Source organism: Misgurnus anguillicaudatus, chromosome 2 (assembly GCF_027580225.2).
Source record: "Misgurnus anguillicaudatus chromosome 2, ASM2758022v2, whole genome shotgun sequence".
Classification (NCBI taxonomy): Eukaryota; Metazoa; Chordata; class Actinopteri; order Cypriniformes; family Cobitidae; genus Misgurnus; species Misgurnus anguillicaudatus.
This window is the reverse complement of record NC_073338.2, coordinates 33119389-33134640: the sequence shown is the minus strand read 5'-3', so window position 1 is coordinate 33134640 and position 15252 is coordinate 33119389. Positions and strand designations below refer to the sequence as shown.

Sequence of the window (15252 nt, the reverse complement as noted above, 5' to 3'; positions counted from 1 at the left end):
TCTTTTTCAGAAAGAGGCTACTTTGTCATCAAAACATGAATTAATCTGTCGATAGATGCGATATAAAAGCTCTCAGTAACTACCGTATCAAGTCTCGAGAAATATTTCATGCTGCCTTTTTCCATTAGATCTTTGTCTATGGATGAGTTAAGTTTAATCTTCTAATGTATTCAAGCATGACCGCACAGCACCTTTCATGGATCGTTTTGTCTAATTGGATTATTTCAAATACGCACGCCTTTAGTCTCTCACTATCTGTGCGACAGGCTACCTGCCATCATTCTATTGGATTGTGAAAGGGCATGATTGGTAATAGCAATAATATAAGTGCTAAAAAATTAAACATGAAAAACAAAAGGCGTGATATGGTGATATCAATCAAATGAGTTTCATTTCAGCAAAATTGACAAATTTACAACACTTTATTTTGTTAGACCTTTATTCTGCAATGCATTTTAAAAGCAAAACTGCAATACAAGGCAAAAAAAGACGTTATTCTATGATAAATGTTGTACAGCATACATCAAACATTCATTCGTTCATTCATTCATTGAAAGAAAAACATATCAGTGTTGTCTTTTAAACCAGGGCAGTTTTTGTAGTGAAAATAAGGTACAAAAGAGACCGCTTGAGTAACCATAACAATACAATACTACCATTAAGGTATATTAGTGCATCTAGCTTTTAATGTTAAAATGATACAAATCTTTAAAAGGGAAAGTATGAAACTACTTTTGCTTCCAGTAAAAACGTCTGTCCGCAGTGGAAAAAAACAAACCGTCTCCATGATGAAGACATGGGAACGGGCCACATGGAAAAAGCAATGCGATAGAGGTCTTTAAAATACATCTTGACAACAAGCAAAGTCCTCAGCTACAAATGGTCAGGCTTTCTTGCTGCCAAGCTTTAATAATTTCAGCTTGAGAATATATTAGATGGTATATTCCAGCTCATTTAATTCTAGTGAAAAATACATAAATTAACTATAGTAAGGAAGAGCACCTTATTCCCCAAAGGTAATGAAATGCTTTACTTTTTTTTGGAACAATGGCACAAAACTGGCAGTTTCAAACATTTATATTAAATATATCTGTCAATAAAACCTGGTACATAGGACAGCTGGAGAACAGTCCACTAATGATAAGTAAATGCATATCTTTTGGAGATCGGTAGCATGAAAAGCATGCACCCTTCAGCACTGATCATGTGACGTCACCTCCAACATGGTGTGACCATAATACTCTAGTACTGTAAAGTATATACTGTAATTTCGAGTGAGGAACATGCAACAGTACTAACAGTACAGCTAAGACTGCATTTGTATGTTTATTTCACCGTTTGGACATGACAAGCTTCGAAGATGCTTTAACACATTATTTCAAACGCAATGGTAGGTCACTCACTTTGAGATGCTCCATAACATCAAAAACCTCAGTCATATTTTATAACGTCACCATGACCTACACCGATACTGCAGATACAACTGTGTTTTTGCATTAGGACATATAAGCATTACACACTGAAATAATAAAGAGGACAGGTTATCCAGTTCATGCCATTTTAAGTTGTGGTGAACTCACGAAAATACATAAAAAAGTGGAAACTTGCATGACCAGTTCATGTTTCTTGTTGCGGTGGACATAATCCAAGCGTTAAGAAAAAGGTTTCTCAGACTAATACGGAGTCTGATTTCAGATGCTTAAGACAAAATATAAATGACCGAACACTGATGACTCTTAGCTTAGATGAGACGCAGGGATCTTGCTGATACAGGAGCGCTGCTTGTGAAAGCATCTAGTAAAGCAGGATCCGACGCTCGATGCCCTTGCGGCAGATGGGGCACTCGCTCATTCGGTCACCACAGAGCTGGCAAGTGCCGTGGCCGCACATGAAGATCATATTCTTTAGCCGATCCAGACACACGGGGCACATGGTCTAAGTGGAAGGCAGACACGTTAAATGGGTCACTGCTGCACAATGTTAAAGGATTAGTTCATTTTCTTAAAAAAAAAAAAATCCAGATAATTCACTCACCACAGTGTCATCCAAAATGCCGATGTCCCTCCTTGCTCAGTCGAGAAGAAACTATGCCTTTTTTTAAGGAAAACATTCCAGGATTTTTCTCATTTTAATGGACTTTAATGGACCCCAACACTTAACAGCCCCAATGCAGTAAAAAATTGCCGCTTGATAGGACTCTACACGATCCCAAACGAGGCACAGGGGTCCCATCCAGCGAAACGATTGTCATTTTTGGCAAGAAAAATAAAAAATATGCACTTTTAAACCACAACTTCTCGTCTTCCTCCGGTCGTGTGACGCGCCAGCGCGACCTCACGTAATACGTCATCACGTCAAGAGGTCACGGATGACGTGTCGAAACTACGCCCCAGTGTTTACTAGTGTGGAGAAAGAGGACCGTTCCGACGTTGTTGTATGTGTATGATACTAATTAATGTCTTTGTGTCAGTTTATTGTTTAAAATGGTCCGCAAATGTGCGTTTCATATATGTAACACGTGACCTTTTCACGGCATTACGCATTCGTGAGGTCGCGCCGGCGCGTCACACAGCCGGAGGAAGAAGAGAAGCCGTGGTTCAAAAGTGCATATCTTCCATTCCTCTTGCTAAAAATGACAATCGTTTCGCTTATGGATGCATAACGATTAATTGCGATTAACCTATAGCAGAATAAAAGTTTTTGTTTACATCATATATGTGTGTGTGAACTGTGTATAACAATTTTGTATAAATAAAAGCACCCATGTGCATATATATATTTAAGAAATGTTTCCATGTGTATATAGATTTGTATATTTATGTGTAATTTATATTATATATACATATAAATACTTAATATATAAATATATATTATTCTTAAAATACATGCATGTATGCATTATTATTATACACAGTTCACACAGATAAATGATGTAAACAAAAACTTTTATTCTGCTTTAGATTAATCGGGATAAATCGTTATGCATCCCTAGTTTCGTTAGATAAGACCCTTATGCCTTGTTTGGGATCGTTTACAGACTGCAATTTTAAACTGCATTAAAATTGTTTAGTGTTGGGGTCCATTAAAATGAGAAAAATCCTGGAATGTTTTCCTTAAAAAACATTATTTCTTCTCGACTGAACAAAGACAGACATCAACATCCTGGACGACACGGCGGTGAGCAAACCATCCGGATTTTTTTTAAGAAAATGGACTAATCCTTTAAATAGTTGTAGACTACATTGCCTGGTTAGGAATCTTCACCTGCTCTTTGATATCCTGCAGCTGCTGCTGCAACTTTTGAACATCGGCGTTGACATTAGTGTTGTCTTTGTCCCTCTGCATGGCTGGGATATTTCCACTGGCTGGAAGGTAAAGTAGATGGCTTTGAGAAATTTATCAGCAGGTCACCAGCCAATCATGCAAGTAGGTGACAGCGGACCCCTGTTTGCCTAAAATAGACCCCAGAGCATTCTAACGTATTGCCGCATTCATGGAAATAACTGGAGCATGATTATATAGGTCTCGTCTCTGTTTTGACACTTCATGTGGTGTATATGGTGCAAATTGTTGGGAATCAAGCCATGCTAACACCCGGCGCAGAATGCTGCAAGCAGGCCTGAGGTCTTACTTGACGCCGAGATACGCTGGCATACGCCGGAGCGGACAGATGGACTGAGCCCAAAGGAGCAGGAAGGAGTTAAGGCAGGAAGAACTGGGGTGAAGGATAAGATACTTACACCAACTTAGTGCCAGATTGTTGGGCTGGAGAAGATCCTGCGACCCCCCTGCCATTGAGTTAGAGCTCCCTGCTGAGAAGCAACCAGTCACATTGTTATGTAATGCAAGCACCCTTGCTGTTGGTTGGGGGGCCAATTCATCCTGGCCTATGGTCAATTCCAGTCACGAATTGATTAAAGGGAGCAAAGGGAAGAGCAAGTTAGCATGATTGTCTTATAAAAAGAGCTTTTGAGGATGGGAGGCCTCGTTCACAAAGCAAAGTGCTTGCTGTAAAGCACTGCTGCTAGTGTGACAAGAGTCACCATCATTTAATAGACAAGTTATGCATTTTACTACAAAAAATATTTGAAACAAAAAGTTAGAGGCCAGAAAGATTTTATGATGGTTTAGTGTGAAAGTAGTAGTTGACAAAGTGGGAAATTTTTAACTGCAAGAAGTTAGTAGAAAATTAGACATTTATTGGGGTGTCAGGGGACGGTTAACAACTCTACAACGCTTCGATCGGATCAACTAATAATTCCTCACTCCAAACACTAATATGGGGTCTGCCTGACAGTACATTTAGGGGATGTTTGTTGTGAAAACCATGTGATATGGTGACTGGCATTAGCCTTAGCTCCATAAGGCTCATCATTTCCTCTTTTAGAGTTATTGACCTCTTATACGTGGGGTCCGCAAAGTGGAACATACAATAGCTGAGCTTCACAGTGACCGAAGCAGGAAAAACGCCCATCTATGGTGGCATTTTGCAGCAGTGGGTGTAAGTGCTATTAGAGATGCTGTTCAGTTTTGTGTGTGTGTGGGGAAAAGTGGCGCCTTACAACAAACAGAGCTCAGGCACTAAAGACAGACCAAGATAAGAGCTAAGGGCTACATTCCTCTGTTGACTGGACTCTGCATGAGCATGTCTGTAGGTCAGCAGAGACGTCAACATGGATGGATGTGCTGGACATCTAAGCGAGGCTAAGAAGAAACAGATCTCCTGCTCTATAAATAAACACTGTTAAAAAGTGAACTCACACCAGTTTCCCTTTGAACTCAAACTAAACCAACACAAAGAGAGCATGGACAGTGTCATGAGAGACATATAAAGGAAAAGTGATGAGTACCAAATCAAAATAAGATGGGACTGGATTAAATCTTTGGATGGCCCCTTTGACGTGTCCAATTATGGAAATATGCTACGTGTTTGGATAAATAATACATTCGAGAGATTCGTTCTCGCTTGTTTGCTTGGAGTGGCTCCCTAAAAACACTTATAACTTCGTATTGCATGTTATAAGAACATTCCAGAGAGGTTACGAAGCTCATTCCAGGCTGTTATTATACATTAGGAGGAGGGGCTCAGTGTCTGATTTGAGTCACCGAAAGACATTTGGGAAATTGCAGATTAGTCATAACAATGGGAAAGAAATGTGTGTGGGCAAAAGAAACAGAGAAGCACCAACCAAGGCCAACATAAATATTAAACATGAGAGACATGAGAACGAAGGCAAAGAAAGGTAAAGAGAAATGAAAAACGGGAACGTGTGGAAGTTCACTCACTAAGGTCCTCATCATCAGTGGCATCCTCCATACCTTTCCCTCCACAGCACGAAGCGAAAGGTATGCGACGCTCCACCACGGCCCGACACTGCACGCACTTTTTCATCAGGCTCGCACAATCTGTAGGACACAAAATAAGCAGGCAACAGAGAATCATGTAAATATACACAAAAAAGCCTGTGATGGGTATATGCAATAAGAGAATTTTATTGCATAAAGCCTAGGGGTGCACCGATATATCGGCTGATGATGCTTGCTATGCTTCTAAATGAATTACGGTGAAATGCCGCTACATCCAAAAGCCAGGGGGCGCTCTCGTGCAGAGACTCAATATGCGGTGCAGACAAAGAACCATACACATGGAGCTATGACACCCAGCGCCAGGAAATGGCTTAAGGATATATTTATATTGCTGTTCTTCAAACCTTTTCAGGTATTTTCATGATAATAAAGAATATGTATAATGATTATGTTTGACGAGTGTTGCTTTTTCAAATGCCTGTTATAAACGACTCAGACTAACAGTGATTTAGTGATTTGATCGAAGGACTTACTGATCAAAAGCGGTAGTACATGAAATAGCTGTGAATATTATCGGCTGTGCGATTCAGAATAATTATCGGCCACGTATTATTAGTGCATATCGGCATTTATCGGTGCACCGCTAATAAAAACTATTATGGATGCTATAAGCACTCCTTTAACATAATGCACCAGTATAAATTTAAAGCAGTACAAAAAAATACTACCAGTCTGTATAAATATTGTATTGAAGAGAATGAGAGTGTTCCATTACAGTAATAAGAATTTGGGGGAAGATGTTACAATGTAAAACATCTTAAAGAATTAGTCAATTTTCTTAAAAAAAATCCAGATAATTTACTCACCACCATGTCATTCAAAACGTCGATGTCTGTCTTCGTCCAGTCGAGAAGAAATGTCTTTTGAAGGAAACATTCCAGGATATTTCTCATTTTAATGGACTTTAATGGACCCCAACAGTTTTAATGCAGTTCAAATTGTAGTTTCACGTCACGTCAAGAGGTCACGGAGGACGTATCGAAACTACGCCCCAGTGTTTACAAGTGTGGAGAAAGAGGACCGTTCCGACATTTTTGTATGTGGAATGATACTAATTAATGTCTTTGTGTCAGTTTATTGTCTAAAAATGGTCCGCAAATGTGCGTTTCATATATGTAACACGTGACCTTTCCACGTCATTACGCAATTACGTGAGGTCGCGCTGGCTCGTCATACAGCCGGAGGAAGACGAGAAGTTGTTGTTTAAAAGTGCATATTTTTTATTTTTCTTGCCAAAAATGACGGTCGTTTCGCTGGATGGGACCCTTGTGCCTCGTTTGGGATCGTTTGGAGTCCTTTGAAACTGCAATTTTAGACTGCATTAAAACTGTTAAGTATTGAAGTCCATTAAAGTCCATTAGAGTGAGAGAAGTCCAGGAATGTTTTCTTCAGGAAGCATAGTTTCTTCTCGACTGGACGGAGAGGGACATCGGCATTTTGGATGACGTGGTGGTGAGTAAATTATCTGTATTTTTTTTTTTTTAAGAAAATGGTCCTAAAAATCTTTGTAGCACTTAAGTATAATTCCATATAGCCCTGTACAGATTTTGTGTTGAAATATGATCAAGATACATTCAAGACAGTTTTAGCGTGATTCAACCATAAACCCATCTTGTGATGATCTATGATGTCATACGTTTCTTAGTGCACACACCCAGATGTCTTCAATCACAGTCATGCAAATGTGTGATATTCTGACAGTGCATACACAACCCAGATGACAGAATGAGTGTTTTTGGCTGGATGAGAGACAATCACGTGGGATGATGAGGGAAGAGGTGTGGTGTCATGAACAGGATGAGGAGGGGAGTGACAGCTTGACTTACTTTCACAGGCGCACATGTGACCACAGGGCTGGAAGAGAACAGCTGCCTTCTTATCGGAGCACACCACACACTCCTCAATCTGCGAGGGAAGAAAACAACATGCTTTACTGTGAGCCAGTGAGTCTGTCCGTGTAATGAGGTGGGTGTCTAGTACCTTAGTTCTAGACTGGACCTGGTCCTTGCAAATGAGACATTTCTTGACACGGGGCGAGCACAGAGAACAGGTGGCGATGTGACCGCAGGGGCCGAAGAGCGTGTCTCTCTTCATATCCGAGCAAACCATGCATTCCTCCAGAGTCTCATTATTACTGTTCAGAGACGGACTACGGGAGCCAACCTGGCCACTGAGAGGAGAGATTAAAGCAGAGCAAGATAGTTAAGGTGCAAAAAGCCAACGTATTGGAAATTAATTGATTCTAAAAACATAAAGAGTGCATTGTTGAAAAGCTTCAAAAAATGTTGCGACTAGATGTTTATACCTGGTCTTCTCTTTGTGGCATTTAGCCAAGGCCTTGCACAGGCTGGGGTCAGGGCACAGGTCCAGAGGAGACTGGCCCTTCTTGTTACGGATAGTGAGGTCAGCACCGTTGGCTGCCAGGAAACAAGCGATAGAAGCTGCGCTTTTCTTCTCAGCCCCCTGAGTTCCCAATCCCATGATTAACTGGAAAGACAAATTTGAATAAAATGCTGTAGATTTATATGGATAATCTATTAGAAACACCAGAACCAAATTCTCAACTAGCTTTTGAGCGCTTGAAGTTTCTCAACAGAGGTGACATACAGTATGATGTTTGCATAATAAGTTTATATATTATGGACTACAACGAGCTGAATGCTGAGGAGATCTCTCTGCATACTGATGAACGGGGAGACGGTTTTAAATAGATGGGCCGACTCTCCACCCACATATGGTAACAGTGTGATGGTTTGATAAGGGTGATATTTGTCACACTGTCTTCGATAATAAATGGAAAACTGCTAGCCTGGAAGCAGCCCCCGTCGCACAATGCTTGATTTACTACTTTGCTGGGAACGGGCACGAGTAAAGGAAGCTACATTGGTTGATATTATGCTTGAGACCGCATCATCAGTAAGTCTGTTGTCAGATGTTATGGTGAGACAGTTCATTCACAGCATATTGACAGCATAACGTGTTAATGAATAGAGGACGTGGGATGGGAAATGTGATGGCGGCAGTGCTGGAGTGCAAATCCTTACATTTGACTGTTTTGCTTGGATCTTTCTTGGAAACATAGCTACATCATCTTTGGCTAGGTCTTATTATTAAGTATTTATTAACCTCTGCAATACCTACTGTTCCCATTCGTACTAGAAAATACAACAAATGCAACGTCACAGGGTTTAACCATGCTAATAACACATGCTAACAGTACAACAGCAGCTGTTACATGCATCTAAATTAGATGACACAGCAAAACATGGTGCAAAACTGTCAAACCATTTCCAAGATGTAACGTCTTTAAATGCATTTCATTTAACTGCTACAGCAACCAAACCAGTACCTTACAGAATAAACAGACAATATGATCCTGTTATTATGCATAATCTGTTTGTCTAATTATGAATTGGTACAAAAAGATCCTCCAAGAGCAACTTCTCCCAACCATCTAAGAACAGGTTGGTGACAAATAATGGGTCTCATTCACTAAGCATGTGTACGCACAAATTTGTTCGTAAAATGTGCGTACGGATGTTTTAACTTACAAATGATGATTCAACAAAAACTTTCATACTAGGATCTTCTAAATGTTTGCAAAAACTTAAGAACAACTTAGACCACACGTGTGCAATAATCATGAACAAGGAAAAAGAACCCTATAATATATATAATCTGTGTTACATATTTTATATATTTTTCATGACTATTGCGTACATGTGGTCTAAGTTGTTCAGGGTTTCCCGTGAAAAAATTGTTAGTTAAGGTTGTAGGGTTGTGCGGGTGGGCATGGCTGAGGACGTGGCAATCAAAGGGGCGGGGCGTACGTGTCATGCTGAAAATATTTTTATTTAAAACACTCAAATAAAACTTAATTTTGAATAAACTATGACAGAAAATGAACACATACTAGATTATTAATTAATTAAATGTTTTTAACAGATACCTCTAACGAAAATAGCTGCATGATGAAGTGCAACTAAAGGGTTAATAAACACAAACTGAAGGAGATTTGTAAAACGTCTGGCGAACGATGATAGATAGCGTAAAAACTGATTATTTCCCAATATTTATAACATTATCTTAAAGCAGTGTAACTACTGTAGCATGTAAATAATGGACATAAATAACGTGAGCAAGAGCGCTCAACAATTATATTGAATCAACAGGCACATGCAACCTAACTAGCAGGTTGCTCAAACAACAAAAATCACCAGCTAACTTACTTTAAATTTGCAAGAACTATAGACTAATACAATAACAGACTTAAATAAACCCAAAACATAAGTCCACTTACAGTTCTCACGGACACGCGTTTTATCAACTGGCTATCCTCCAGACAGTTGACGGAGCATTTCGGCCGTGTGGCGCACGTGCACGCTCGCCGTGTGAAGTACGTCCGCGCTTGTCTCCAAGATGTTTTATCAACTGGCTAGTTATCCTCCAGACAGTGACGGACCACGTCTTTTTCTCATTTCGCCGTGTGGCGCGCGTGCCTGCTTTCGGTGTGAAGCGTGTCAGTGGTATTCTCCAAGATGCACTTGATGGCCTTCTGTGCAGCAAATTATTTTTTCTTTTTTGATAACCTAGTTAAGGCGGTAGGGTTTCCCAGCTTAGGCGGGCCGCCCAAACTGCAAAGTGCTGCGTATACATTTTACATAAATTTTAGTATGAAAGTTTTTGTTGAATAATGATTTGACCCAATGATGAGACCCAATGTCTTTTCCAGCATGATGGAGCACCTTGCCATAAGGCAAAAGTGATAACAAAATGGCAGGGTTATTTTTGACCAGACATTTTTATAGTGTAAGTGGACCGAGTAACAAAGCATCAAAATGTTGGATTCATGGCCAGGAAACTTCCCAGGCCTTACTCTCATTGAGAACCTGTGGTCAATCCTCAAGAGGTGGGTGGACAAACAAAAACCCACAAATTCTGACAAACTCCAAGCATTGATTATGCAAGAATGGGCTGCCAACAGTCAGGAAGTGGCCCCGCAGTTGATTGACAGCATGCCAGGGTGAATTGCAAAGGTCTTGAAAAAGAAGGCTCAACACTGCAAATATTGACTCTTTCTTGCATAAACTTAATGTAATTGTCAATACAAGCCTTTGACACTTATGAAATGCTTGTAATTATACTTATAAGTATACCATAGTAACACCTGATCTATAAACACTGAAACAGCAGAATCTGTGAAAATTAATATTTGTGTCATGCTCAGAACCGTTGGCCACAGCTGTATGCTTAGCAGCCATATATGACCAGGAATAGTTTAGAGAACCTTCCCAAAATTAGTCAGTTTAAAAAAACATACTTTCGCACACCAGAAGCACATCATAGATTCTAATAAAGCTTAAAAGCAAAGTCAGGAAAAATACTTCACAGAGTAGATTTTTATGGTATATTTTAAATGTAATTTTAATCCATTCCATTTATATTTTAAACAGAAGCCTTGTTTTTAAAGTGAAATTCATTTAACATACAAATAGCAAAAACAGACCCATTATGGGAATATATAAAGAATAATGGAAATAAACTATCCAGGACTATATGATATCCTTCTGTTGTAAGCAGTAATAACGAATCATTGTAAGAACGTGGTCCAAAAACTGGAAGACTGACTATGTGATTTGGTGTAAATGGACACAGTCAAGGACTAGGTATTGAATAACACAGTCCAGGGTTAAGAGACCAAATCAATCCTTTTAAAACTGATTGACAAAAAAAGCACTGATCACACAATATTGATCTCTCAACAAATGGTGGCTGACAGCCTCAAACAGATTACTTTATGACTCTATGGCAAGCATTTCTCTGTATTAAGCTCCAACTCTCTGTACTTTGTCACATTTGGGAACGTTTACCGGAAACAATGGTATTCATTGCATTTTAAATCTGCTCTGATAGAGCCGATAGCTTAGGTAATTCAATTGCAACCATCACAGCAGAGAGATGTCACAATTATGCTGCTGCCTGCCATCTTCCCTTTCTCTCTCCTCCCACTAAGTTTTCCATAAATACACAGTCCTGTGGAAGATGAAGGGATAATCAGCAGAGAATGTTTCACCGGAGGGATTGTTTAGTGGGTATTTCAGCGGGGCTCATTGGGCTGGTTACTTGTGTGACAGTAGGCAGGGTTCCCTCACCTTGGCTAACTTCAAATTCAAGGACCTTTTAAGGACTTTCCATTTCCAAAACCCTCAAATTCAAGGAGTAAATGTGGGGACACATTTCAAGTGAGAGCAAGATTACATCGTGTTACGTTTTAAGATACATTGTTACAGTTCCCTTTTGAGGGAACTCATGCTGCGTCACTGCGGTGACACTTTGGGGACGCCTCCAGGAGTAAGTGCATCTGAATGTCTATATCAAATTCAACCAATGGTGAGGCTTAATGACAAGACAGGGTGCAGGAAGTATATCGCTATCTGAAATATTGCCAAAGAAAGCATTACAGGGACGCAGGAAGTATGGCAAAGGAGATGCAGCGTCTTGTTACATACATAACCCAAGACGTTTTCATGTGTCAAACACAACTATGCAAAAAAGCATTTTGGTATGAATCAACATTCACATACAGTAAATATATAAGAATTTAGAGCAAACAGTTTAGCACGTGTCCTTAAAATGTCTAGAATTTTTATGATATTATCCTACACTACACAGGAAATAATATAGATTTTTTCCAGAAAAATTCTTGCATAAAATAGATTCAAGCACTTTCAATGACCTTTATCTATGTATGTATATTTTCAAAACCTTCCCAGGGCCTTGAATTCTTCTCCCAGATTCACAAACTTTCAAGGATTTTAAGGACCCGTGGGAACCCTGATTAGGGAAAAGGCTTATATAGTATAATACGATCTATCAGTGTTAACATGTAGAAGTTTGTGAGCAACCTCAACAGCTGTTATCTACCCTGCAATATTATACTATGTCAGAGATGTGGTCTCTTATTATTCACTCAACATCTTTAAAATGTACACACAATAAATACATATTTCACTAATGATTAACTCTTTTGCCGCCATTGACGAGATATCTCGTCAATTAAGAGAAAACACTTCCCCGCCAATGACGAGATTTTCCGTCTTTCCGCAATGCCACTATTATCCACCAGGTGGTGCACTTCCGCAACTTACACAACCCGGAAGTAGCGCCTCACGTGAAAGAGAAAGAACTCAGTGTATGTTTTAAAGATTGCTCTGCATCTGATCTCTATCAAAAGTCCTTCGCAAAAATGGAATTATCTCAGCTTTTTGCTCAAAATTGGGTGTTTTTGAAGAAACCTACCCATGTTTGAGGGGTGATTACAAGAGAACTAATGAAGGTAGGATGAAACGTTTTTGTTTGTTTGTTTGTTTAAAAGCAGAGGGTCTGTTCTTTCATTTGATATATTGTTTGTTTATATATTTAAAGAAGAACATTTTTTGGAAAGCATTAAACTTGTGAAAATCATGAAAAATGTTGGCGCTGGCTGGCAACTTTTTTTAAAACGCTGGCGGGGAAAGAGTTAATGACTAAACACTGGACACTAGACAGTCAAGTCACTTTAGGGACATGTGGAATTGTCGCCTTTTCAAATGTGTTGCTATGGTTCATTGCTTTTACTTTTTGGTTTTTATTCGGCTGCTTTGTGATTTTGCTGCTGATCTTAGACATGAACAAACCTGGTTTCTATAAAAAAGCTCTATGTTTTATGGCAGAATATTCTTAGTTATCAAAACCAAAAGATCTATTTATAATTAGGGCTGTGTGATTTCAGATCACCGCAATGATTGCACATTTCTTTAAAAAACACAAGGGGGAGCTGCAGCGCCTGTATAAATGAGACCGTATCAGATGGCGCCCTTAACTGACATTCAATACAGTGGATAAACAGAATTTAAAGAAATGCTGCAAAACTTTGATAAGCAGTATGAACTGCCAGGTAAAACATAAATTTTCAAAACAGCAATTTCAAATTTAGGGAAATGAATGATGCTATTCTTAAGGATCTGTAAGGAACTGATTTTTTTGCAGCCACTACAGACATGTGGTCCAGTACTAATATAATCATAGTAGGATTGGCTCCTATTTAAGGCCTGTTCTGGTATAGGTATAGATTGAATTTTTATTTTCAGTTATTTTTCAGACACTTTATTGTGTTTATTTCTTATAAAGACTTTTCAGTTTTTTAAATTATTCTTTAAATAATTACTTTTAAATATGTGTTATGTGTATTAACATTTAATGCCAGGTAAACCTCGCAAAAGATTTAATTAATTAAATCACAACAATGTGTGAAAATATTTCATGAACAAACAACTTTTTTTTTTGAGAACTAAAAATATAAAAAAAACAGGCAATTAATCGTCATAATTTATTAGACAATTAATCGTCAGCCAAATTTCATAACCGTAAAAGCCCTATTTACAATACCCAGACTGTGATAGTGAATTGGATCATGCTGCGCTATTTGTATACGTTCATGACGCTTTTATGCTGCAGTAAAGAATCATGCAGGAAATACAAGAGCAGAATTCACACAGTCATTGCCCTGTAGCATTGCCTGTACATATAGAGTTCATGACGCCGGCTGGTTGCTTCTTATATGAGGCTGTAAAATAAAGCTTGTTTTTTTGTCAATGGGTATTAAACTTATTTGAAGGCACCTGTGTATGTTTGTTTGTTTGTCTTGTTTCTGCAATGCCGCACCCAGCATTGCATTTATGTGTACCTGTAATGCTTTGTTCAGATAATATTTAATTTAAACATTAAGTATCATAACATTGTTGCACTAAAAACTGTGTGTCCAACATCCTATTCTGTTCAACAAAAGGGCTTTGCAACCTGTACTGCTTGAAGTATATAGTACGTACTGTGTTTTTGGACGGCTCCCAGGGTTCTACTTTGCTGACATCCTGCATGTCCTGAAGTTGGCGCAGTTGGGACAGAGTGTGGTGACGCAGGGCCTCGTGCAGCGGCGTGTCTCCGTCTTTGTCTTGCACGTCCAACTTAGCTTCGGCTCGCACCAACAGCTAGACAGGAACGCAGAGTACAGAATGCAACCAATCTGTTCAGTGCTGGCACATTTAATTATGCTGATGCACATACACAAGCTTACGATCTAAAGCACAGGTGACACATTTCATCACATTGACGTTTATAACCAAACTACAGCGAATGAGTGAACAATGTGTTAGGAATTAGTAAACAAAGGTCTGTGTGACTACATATGAATCAAAACTTATTTCACCTCCACATGGTTAATAGCAAAACACTTTTTTACTTGGTGGTTATTACTTGAGAATCATTCTGAATAGACCATGTTAATACACATGCTTTCTGTAAAAAGGCCTGAAATTGCTGCAGAAATGAGGAGAGTTGTTCTGCTCTCACATGCCCACTAGATGGCGTTTCAGCCTCCGTTGATAAGCATAATACACCCGCACTCTCTAGGCACGGACCGGATTGCTCAGGACCAAATGAATTCAATTGGAGGGGATAAATCTGCAGCACAACTCCCTGCGCTTAAATCTAAAGCTGAAGCACTTAGCAACATTACTTCATCAATGTGTTTGTGTGAGAAAAAAGCCCGATCAGTGGCTGAGGGCTGCAGACGTCACACAGAAGAAGGAAGAAGACAGATGAATATAGAAGCACTTACTCGCACTATCTGGGTGTGCTGACGCTCAACGGCAAGGTGCAGTGCTGTCTGCTGGTTAACATTCTGTATGTCCAGATTGGCATTTCCCTATGGAAAGGCACAAAGAACAAATCAATCGGGTGTCCTCTTGAGATACAATAAGCAGAGCAACAAACTTCTACTATGATAATGTATACGTTCATACAGACATACACACATGGGGAGCATTAAAAATAAAAATGAATGGTTTT

At 39.3% G+C, this 15252-nt stretch overlaps 1 protein-coding gene across 4 annotated transcripts in view; it reads right to left on the bottom strand.

Annotated features, from left to right (window-relative positions):
- Positions 1-421: 421 nt before the first annotated feature.
- The window catches only part of mib1 (MIB E3 ubiquitin protein ligase 1), a 64350-nt gene continuing 49519 nt past the window's right edge, over positions 422-15252 (bottom strand). The window contains exons 14-22 of one of the 4 annotated variants that reach the window (XM_055202761.2): positions 15023-15109; positions 14235-14393; positions 7673-7854; positions 7348-7537; positions 7194-7272; positions 5287-5406; positions 3741-3812; positions 3265-3365; positions 422-1935 (exon numbers count right to left, since the gene is read on the bottom strand). In XM_055202761.2, the coding sequence (XP_055058736.1) occupies positions 1795-1935; positions 3265-3365; positions 3741-3812; positions 5287-5406; positions 7194-7272; positions 7348-7537; positions 7673-7854; positions 14235-14393; positions 15023-15109 (1131 nt within the window). In that variant the 3' untranslated portion in view covers positions 422-1794. Of the gene's footprint in view, positions 1936-3264; positions 3366-3740; positions 3888-5286; positions 5407-7193; positions 7273-7347; positions 7538-7672; positions 7855-14234; positions 14394-15022; positions 15110-15252 lie in introns of all 4 variants that reach the window. The other 3 variants (XM_055202760.2, XM_055202763.2, XM_055202762.2) reach the window with 3 other exon arrangements.